Genomic DNA, 9,911 nt, shown 5'->3' with positions numbered 1-9,911 from the left:
CTGTGATGTAAAGTGCATGAACTCTGTATAATGGTCTTTGTTTATTTTTCATCAGTGTTGTATTGGACGTAGAACAAAGGTGGAATCTTTATACTGAATGAATGTATACATATATTTCAGTGGTTCTTATGTGATACAATTTTGTTGACAATTTTATTAGCAATTATCAGTGTTTCAGGCCCATTATGGCCCATAAAAATTGGTTTTTAAGATACATTGTATATGGACAGATGTGTCTGTTAGTACTTATGAAAGGGCAGTTGGCAGATAGTATGAGAAATTTCTTTTGATCTCACATTGTGTACATATAGAAACTGAAGTTACCAGACACAAACTAAACGAGGACATATGCATACACACAACACACACACGCACATGCATACATGCACACACACAAGCACATACACACAAGTATTCAGTGTTTGCCAAGTGAATGATTCAGTTTTACTATTTTTGAACTTGTATCTTAAATCTGAAATTCCCTTTTGAACACTGTGTTAGCCATGTAGGTAGGTTGTATTTAAATGTCTGAGATATAATTCACTCACATGTATCAGGGAAGAATTAATTTGACCTTCCCACATATAGCTGTATTTTTATTTCTAATTTGTGCCAACTATTTTGTTTTCTGTCATTCTGACTGCATGCATTGGACATATTTTCCTGCCTTATTTTCTCTTTCTTTCTGAAGTGACTTGTTTCCTTCTTCCATCCTCCTTCTTCCATACCCTTATCACAATGCTTACAGCTTGCTTGTAAAGTTTGTAAAATCCATATATGTGCCGGATGTTTGAAGTTAAACAAAGTCTTTATATACTTATTCATTTCACATTTAGATCTTTTGATTTGATATATATCTCAATGTGTAAGCAAGGTGATTATTTGATAATCAGTACCCCTTGAAAGTGCAGAACATTATGAGAATATATATGTGCCACTTCAGATGTGTTATTACTTTAAAAATATGGTACTTGGCTATCAAATCATGAAATAGATTGCAAGGATTACTTTTCTTTTTTTAACTCATGTCACCCAGTGCTCGATTGAGAAAAGGTGACTAAGTTATCACGTTACATATCCTTGACAATACTTGTTATAGCAAGTCATGTAATAAACTCTGATGTTCATGTGATTTTGTTTCTGTAACTATTTTGTAAACATTTACAGGACTCAAATTAAATTTCTTGCCATGCTGAGCATCATAAAGTGGTTTTACAGATTGTATTAATTGAGTGGAAAAAAAAAGACTGGTGTGACACAAAATGACATATTCCATTCTAGCATTTTAAGGGATGATAAACATTAACCCGTTGAAGACGAGTCCCGAGAATACTGAGAAATACGTGTTATAGCAAAATCAGTCCATTCTCAATGGGTTAAGAAAGGATCGAGAGTAATAATGAAATTTTGCTAGAATGTTTTTGTGCAGTACAAAGCAATTTAAGTTTTATAACAAATGGTAACAATGATTATTGGTTATCATCATCATCATACATGATTGTATATTGCAGTATCATTGTTACGTTTAATTCCATTTCAGGTACACATGGCTGTCATACCAATATTTACATGCGATTTTGTTAAGTGAATTTCAATTGTATGTTTCCTTCCCTAAACTAGTACATGTATTTTTTTAAACAAGAAAAATGCATATCATTTAGCAAATTTTAGAGTCATGTCATTGTGGCCATAATGCAAGTCACCAGATAGTGACACAGCAAATTTAATTGAGGGAAGGACTTAGACCCCATTGTATAAAGTTAGTGTAATGCTTATGCTAATTTTATGTTCATAAGTTCTAAAATCAAGCAGACCTTAACTATTCATAGATATTTATCAGCACTTGGGAATATAGACTCACAGTAGAAGATGAACAATGCAGATTCAGTAACAGGCACATTGCCAATGAGCACTCCTTGATTTTGTTGAAGTAAGAATGGGAATGGGGGACAAAAAAGGGGCACCTCCACCTATTGGACAGGCAACAGGATGTCAATGTTGGAACAATGCAATGATTCATAACTTTTGAATGGATTGACTGATTTTCCTCAAACTTCACTGATGTGATGTACATTTTTGTATTAATTTTTCTACATTGTTCCAAAAGTTTGCACAGTGATGTGATTGAGAATGAGAGGCTTGCAGTAACACCATGTCCCTGAACAGTCCTTGAAAGGACTGTTGTTTTGTGAAAGAAGCTAGAAAGAGGAGAGTAGATGAGGGAAGGGACATAAGGGCCCGAATTCACGAAGGTGGTACAAATGAAACCATGGTTTAAACCATGGACAAAAACCATGGAGCGCCAAGTGTCGCACGGGATATTTCATTTCGTTGACAACATGACCGTTTCGTTAACGAAATTATCATTTCGTGGACGTAATGTTCATTTAGTTACAAAATGTTGTCATTTCGTTACAAAATAATCATTTTATTGACGAAATGACTGATTTTTTAAAAGAAATATTCCATGCGACACTTGGCGCTCCATGGTTTTTGTCCATGGTTTAAACCATGGTTTCATTTGTACCACCTTCGTGAATTCGGGCCAAGGAGAGTAAAAGGAAGGCAGATAGTGACAGTTGAAAGACGGCAGTAAGCTGGAAGTTGAAGTTGAATGAATGAATGAATGGTTTATTTAGTAAAACTTGCAAACACGTAGCCCAAAAGCTAAAATACATTGCAATTGACATGTAAACACCTCCAAATTGTAGAACACATATAGCTGTCATACATAACCTAACATTTTACCAAAAATACAGAAGTATGAATAATCATTATACACCATCCATCATTCTACCTTATCATATATATATATATATATAGGGGGGAAAAATGTTTTTGGATTAATGGTCAAATAATGGGTTAAGTGATGTCCTGTCCAAATCCCAACGGTCTTACTCAAAAAATGAAGCCACCACAGCATGTCAAAGGAAAGGCTATCCCATTCACAACAGTGCTTTGGCCGCCATGTTTTTTGGCTCTCCTGAACACTTGACAGTATATACTGTATATAACCTGCCAAATTATATTCTAAAGATGTACATTCCTATACAAAATGTTAGAACAAAAAAAAATACTACATAAGAAACAGATATGTACATAATGTACATAAAATCTATTCAAATACCACCATTGTATAAACATTGAATAAATACAAAATATATATACATATATGTGTGTGTATATATATATATATATGAGATTAAAACCTAAAATGGCATTAAAACGCATTATCCTGGCGAGGAAAGCGCATGTTTTTGAAACAATATATATATATATATATATATATATATATATATATATATATATATATATATATATATTTAAGTTGCTCTAGTGGAGACTGGAGAGAATAGGAGACACAGACAGTTGTAAGGGAGAATGGAGTGCACTGAGAATCACAAGTCGGTAGGAGGGGAAATATGAACCAGAAAGGAGGGAGGAAAAGGAGAGGGTTGGAGACTCGTGGACATAAGATAGATAGAAATATTGAAGATGTGAAATTCTGAATGCAACGTATCATGTCAGCCCAGCCCTGATCATCTGGTATGTTATAATTTTTCACTAAAACCATCCTCTATCACTGCTTATAATTACCAAGGCTGAGTAGGCCTACAGTTGGTAATTTGTCACATGTCGAGATGTCCTCACAATATTGAAGGGTGGAAGTTCACATATTCTACCCAACAGTGGGAGTTTGATTCAGAGAATTATTTTGTAAACAGCAGAGAGAAAGAGATGGAGATAATCATGACAAATTTTGGAAGGTTTCATTTCGAGCAGAATGGGTGTTGTACGTCGTATTTAAATTTACGAAAATATATAGTGGCCTATGGCAGTGTTAGAACAGGAGAGAAGCTCCATTATGTTTGATGGGCCTATATGGCACATAGAGAGATGTGGGGGAAGAGGGGAGTGGATAGATGAACAGGAAAAGATGGGTAGATTGGTGGATAGATGGACAGAAAAGTACATCCCCTCGTATACAAATGAAATACATTAAAAGATATTTTTTTTACAATTCACAAGCCTCAAGAATACAAAACACGGACAAATACTAGTAGATCGACACACAGACGCAAAGGCAGACATGGCAGTCAATAATCCGTTATTGATCGATCCTTTCCGATAAATCACGGCAAGTGTTGGTCCTCGTAGCACAATCAGCGTCCGTTCGCTCTTTGATGGGTGCGCTATCGCTACGCTACACACAGCCGGTGTATCATTGCATCGCTCGAGCAGCCACCACGTACAGCTAGTATATACTAGCTGTGGGGGACGGCGTCTGCCGTTGTTATGGTGAGGATCGTAGGGCCAGCCAGGGGACCGTCTACGTCGAGAGGCGCTGGCTAGCTGGGGCTGTGCCTGCATACGTCGTCGGAGGCAAGTTGACGCACTGGTACTCGTGGTAGATGATGGTGAAGTGCTAAGTGGTGATTTACGTACCGTGGTGTTATTATGTTGCACTGTCTCTGTGCTGTGAGCTGTTGATGTTGCCATACATGCATGCTGCAGCTCATGCTGCATCTTCAAAATTGACGTAGACTCTAAACTAACCAAACTCAAGTGGATTTTTGGTGTGCCTCCTGACCCTCCCTTTACGTCGTTTGGATATCTGACTGCAGCTAAAAACTGAAACACATTTAACATATAGCATACTGACTGTACTGGGGTGAGTGTGTCGTTGATTTGTTGTCCTACTGTACTGAATAGACAATCCAATAGAAGAACCTAACATTTAATAGATCTAACGCTGTTAGAAGTGGAACCCTACTAGTTCTTGTGGTTAAGTCTACGTCTGCCTCCTTCAGTTAGCTGCCTAGGTTCTTGTAGAGTGTCGGTCATAATAATAATTGTCACTTTAGATAAGATGATTATAAATCAGTACTAGGTAACTACGTTAGATTAAAAGATGACTATCTTTAGTATCATTAAAAAAAAAGTTGCATTGTGGAAGATTTTCATGTGATTTTTAACACCTCTAACGTTACCATTGGCATACTCGTGAAATAGGCCCCACCGCTGCGTGTCCGTACTAATACTACGGCGGCTCGCCTATTTATATACCAGAGACGTACTCCAACTCTTTTAAAGGTATGACTCCCTTCCCACTAAATAAAATCCCTCTTCGAGCTAGAATCTATTTCTCATTCAGTGAAGTAGAATTTTGCAATGCATGACTTTGCTCATTCATTTCAAGCGTATGGCACAGTGTGCCTGGTTGATATGCTAGCTGTAGTCATCTGGGGCAAACCATGAGGGGTCGGCATCATTCGCCTGTTTTCTTGTGTGGGTGGGTAGGGGGACATTTCACTGGGTTGGCACCCTGCTCTTGTGATGAATGAATGAAGTGGGATCTTTTACGTGCGTGTGTTGTGGCTGACGCACGATGGGACCATGTCCTGTCCGAGGGACAGACCTTGCTCATAAAGATGCCAGTAACATTTCCTTGGATCTCTGCACAGTTTGATGAACCAGAGATTGGGTAGGGTGGCAATTTGCAGGCAGAAAAAAAAAAATGATTTGATCATTGCACACAGCCCTTATAGCCCTGTGAGTTTTTGGTTGAAATCACAAACACAGCACATATCTAGATTGTACTGTGTATATCTCAAGGATGATCATAGATTTTGTATGATGCACACTCTTTGGTCCAGACACAGCAATGGCAGTATTATGGTATTTAAAGAACAATATGAATTAATATGACTACTAGATATCCATAGCAATATTTTTAAAGGGAGGTATGATATTTTCCCAGTCAATCATCAATTCTCTCCTCAATCTGATGTGCAGGTACATGTGCTTGGCTTAGCTGCTGTGGGACCTTTCCACTGTGATGCTAATCGGGACTTAACCAAGTGGCCTGTATCTCTGCGCCCGATAGTGACCGACCCATCACCATGAGCCGTGCTGCCTCACAGGCTCCAACAAGAGCCCAGTCAGTCAATACTGGCAGTGCTTTACCATCCAGACAGTCCTTTCGATCCTCTCAAGGCATGGCTGGTGTTCCAAAGGTTCGCAAGCAGTAAAGAAAAGCTTTGTTGAGAAAGGGGTTTGTGACTGTCATGTCAACTCAACCTGGTAGCAATCTCTCTATTATTTATAATTTTAGGCCTACTGTGTGCATTGTAAATCAGTCATCAGACAGTCTTGACTCTTGGTTTCTTTTGCCCCCATAAATGGTAGTTTTTACTATATGGAGCTAAAAGTGAAGTTTCCAATCCTAAAGGTGATAATTTTGAGAAAGTATTTACTTTTCTTTCAACTGTCCATCACATGGCCCTCTACTGTTTGTAGTTTGTTTTTTCAGTTACAGTATACTACATTTACAAGTCTAAGCTTCCTTTAAAAAAAAAATATATAAAAAAAGTCACACACACACAAAGAATGTGACCAATCATTTTATGTGTTACATCATTTTGCTCCCTCACTGTGTTTGATTTTAATATGTTTGCTCAGCTCCCTGTAAATACCATTGAAAGGGATTGTGAAAGGATGCAAGATAAAACCAGGGTTAGGCCATTTTATTTTATTGTCTTTTTATGTTGGGAGTGTTGTACACCATACCAGTCACATCATGTAGAAATTAGCATAGGGATTCAAGGGTTAAAGTTCAGAGCACAGATGATCATGTAAACTAAATTGATTAAAATGATATACCTGTATTGACAGGCATTGGTTTGTCTGTTGTTGCTGTGTTGGAAATGTGTTTTCTTCATGCTTTATAGGCATTACAGCAGATATACTTGTCTCACTGACCCAGATATAGTATGAAGAAGGAAAAAATAGCAATGGATGGCATCTATGTCACATTCTAAACAATTTCCAAATAAAAGAGATAATGTATGAAGATGTTTGTATTAATGGAGGATTACTGAGGTATTGCAAGAAGACAGAAGATGTGAGAACTGTATCTTCATATGGAGATTGAGATAGAGATGGAATTGGTACCAAGGTGAAGAAATCATTGATATTATCATACCCTTGACTGACAGGCTGTCTACAGACCCATGGTGACTGTTGCTAAGCACCGTTCAGTCAGCAGGACATCAGGGTCCAGCACTGAACCACCACCCCTTGGCAGACACAGCACCCTCAATCAGGACAGACTGAGCACCATCAATGAGGACAGGCTTGATACAGACTCCATCATGACTGTGGTAGGTTCAGGGATGGGTGGTAAGAGGAGTGAAGAACAACCACCGTGCAAGGGGACATTAATGTATGACTTTTAGGTTAACTAAACATCTATCAAAGTGTTTGCATGCATCATACCCAGGCTGGCAGTCATGTAAATACTTGCTAGCATAGTGCCAGGATCTATTCTAAATCTAAGTTGCTTATGGATACTTTTTTTTTACCCTTTTTCACAGCATATCACATAAACATTGTCACTGCTTTTTATGACATTAACTTCATGATAAAAATTGTTTGTGCTTTCCAACACCAGCTGACAAATGACATACCAAAGCCTCGGTATGTATACCAGCCTCCATCAGATGAGTACGCAGCCCGTGAGATGAAGACCATCACAGACTATATGGCAGATACCCATGTTAGTGATCATATGCAGACTCTATGCCAGGGACTGCTATCAGAGGTCAACCTGCCATACAACCCCTACCCAGCATTCCTGAAGAAGATGCGCCATTTGCCAGAGGGGTATGTATTGATAATGGACTAGGTTTTGTGTCAGTTGGAGAAAAACAGGAATTCTGCTTCTCCATACCCACCCCAACCCTCCCCCCCCCCAAAAAAAAAAAAAAGAAAAAAGAAACGCACCCACACACACACAAAATAAAAAACAAAAAACAAATGAGTAAACAAACAAATATTACACAAAGAAGAGCAAGGCAAAACACTGGTCTAGATTTCTCTATTGTCAGGTGTTCCATTCTCACAGCCTTTTATTTGCAGATCTTCTTTATAAACCCTGCTGTTTACAGAGTCTTTTTTTTTTTTGATCCTTTTATTCTCAGAGCACTTGTCAACTCTTCCAGCATCAGAGCCCTATTTTTAAAAACTTTTTGTGTTTTCATTGCTTCTGAAACCCTTCACTTACATTCTTAGAGCTTTAATGTGAGTCTTCCATCTTTGCAGAACCTTTTTCTCTTCATCTTGGCATCCTCACAACCTTCAATATCCTTCAATCATCATCATCTTTATTGCATAGTTTGGCATCCTTTTGCGTTAGCTAAAGATCTTAATTGTTATAATGGCAAGAAGCATCACGGGAAGGGTGCATCAAGGTCAAGTCTATGTTGAGGCTGAGATAAAGATGTATGTTACATAGAATAGCATATGGGTAGTTTGTGTCTGTGATATATATTGTGTAGTTTATGGTGCCATTAATTCGTAAAGAAGAACTCTTGAATGGTCTCATTTTGTTGATATATGATGCTTCAAAAATGGTGGAATGTTAAATGTGTGATGTATTTGTACTGTAACAATAGCTTTGTCAATTTATTTTTTTTTACCTTAAGCTTAACAAAGACTGCCGATAACTTCAAAATACCAAAATGGAAAGCTAGTAATGACCCTATTTGTCCCATATCCATATGCAGAATACCTGAAGAGACAAGATTTGTATTACAATATGTCTGTAATACTTCTTTTTGTGTCCTTTCAGAGAAACGAATATGAAAAACCTTGGAATTCAGTTAAAAAAAAAAAAGAGTGATATTTCCCTGTAGAAAGCAGATGTGTCAAGTCTCTTGTTCAAAGGTTTCATTAAAGATGCATGATAGAGAAAAGACAATCTCACTACTAGAATTGTTTATGTTTTACATGTTGTGCCATCCTTGCAGATTCCACATGTATGCAGAGACCAATGAAAACATCAGGGCCATGCTACTGAGCCCTGTGCAGAAGACCAGCAGTCCCATAATCTGGGGTGTCAAAGGTCAAACCAATGTTTGGGGCCTCAAGGACATTGTCCAGGTAGTGGACCCACAGTCCATCAAGGGTCAGGCCTGGCTGCTGTCCACGATACTGCCCCTGAGGCTGGCAGAGATGGAGGGGAGTAGTATTAAGGTAGGGGCTTGAATAAGAGTATGTATTGTAATTGCCTTCAGTTCATTTTATGAACACTGCTTCAGATCAAAGAATCCAACATTGCCTGTACATTAAGAAGGTGCGTATGGTGGTATAGCCGTGTGTCACTAGAATGTATGATGTGTGTTTGTGTGTGTGTTCACATTAATTTGTGTTAGACTGAATGTCATTGTGTTCCAATAGCTGTGTTTCTCAACCAGCTGTATATCTGTAGGCTAACATAATTCAAATATAATACCATGCCTGACCTGTTTGCTTGTTTGTTGGTTTTTTAATATTTACAGATTTAATTCATGCAGGGCTGTGCTCCATTCCAAAGTATGTTATCAAGATGAGAAAAAGTGAATGATTGCAATACATAAGGCCAGTCTAGTAAGTGGTTATTTCACATAAAACCAAAAAGTGTACTTTTAAAGTGAAAAGTAGCTGGAATGAAAGTAGGATGATAACAATTGCAAAGTGAAAGTTTGAGGGAAGTTAGCAAGTAAGTTGACACTCTTCAGAATCTCAGTAAGCCATCTATGTGATGGACACCTCAGCTGCTCTGTCTTATTATTTGCTTTACCTTGATATGTCATTATTCCATGATATCTCCCATCATTTGAATGGAAGTATCACTAAATTTCACATTTTCTTGGAAAGTTTACAATTCTGGGTAGATACTTTATTATGATCATTACATTAAAGTTCAAATTTCTGATGCATGCTGAAGAATGACAAAATTATTTTTCACAGATAAGGTGTAGAAAGATTTATATTTGTTGTCCTCTGTTGTCCAAAGTAAGTAAGGAATATGTGCTAGGACATAATCACACTATCTAAAAAGCTCTTGGGTGTTAAAATGAATATCACTC

At 37.7% G+C, this 9,911-nt stretch overlaps 1 protein-coding gene across 1 annotated transcript in view; it reads left to right on the top strand.

Annotated features, from left to right (window-relative positions):
• The first annotated feature begins 5,810 nt into the window (after window positions 1–5,810).
• The window catches only part of LOC140227081 (uncharacterized), a 29,621-nt gene continuing 25,520 nt past the window's right edge, over window positions 5,811–9,911 (top strand). Inside the window, exons 1-4 of the mRNA XM_072307510.1 lie at window positions 5,811–6,017; window positions 6,999–7,163; window positions 7,454–7,665; window positions 8,811–9,036. Of these exons, the coding sequence (XP_072163611.1) occupies window positions 5,904–6,017; window positions 6,999–7,163; window positions 7,454–7,665; window positions 8,811–9,036 (717 nt within the window). The 5' untranslated portion in view covers window positions 5,811–5,903. The remainder of the gene's footprint in view (window positions 6,018–6,998; window positions 7,164–7,453; window positions 7,666–8,810; window positions 9,037–9,911) is intronic.

This window comes from Diadema setosum, chromosome 4 (assembly GCF_964275005.1).
Source record: "Diadema setosum chromosome 4, eeDiaSeto1, whole genome shotgun sequence".
In the NCBI taxonomy this organism is placed as follows: Eukaryota; Metazoa; Echinodermata; class Echinoidea; order Diadematoida; family Diadematidae; genus Diadema; species Diadema setosum.
This window is presented reverse-complemented; position numbering and strand designations above follow the sequence as displayed.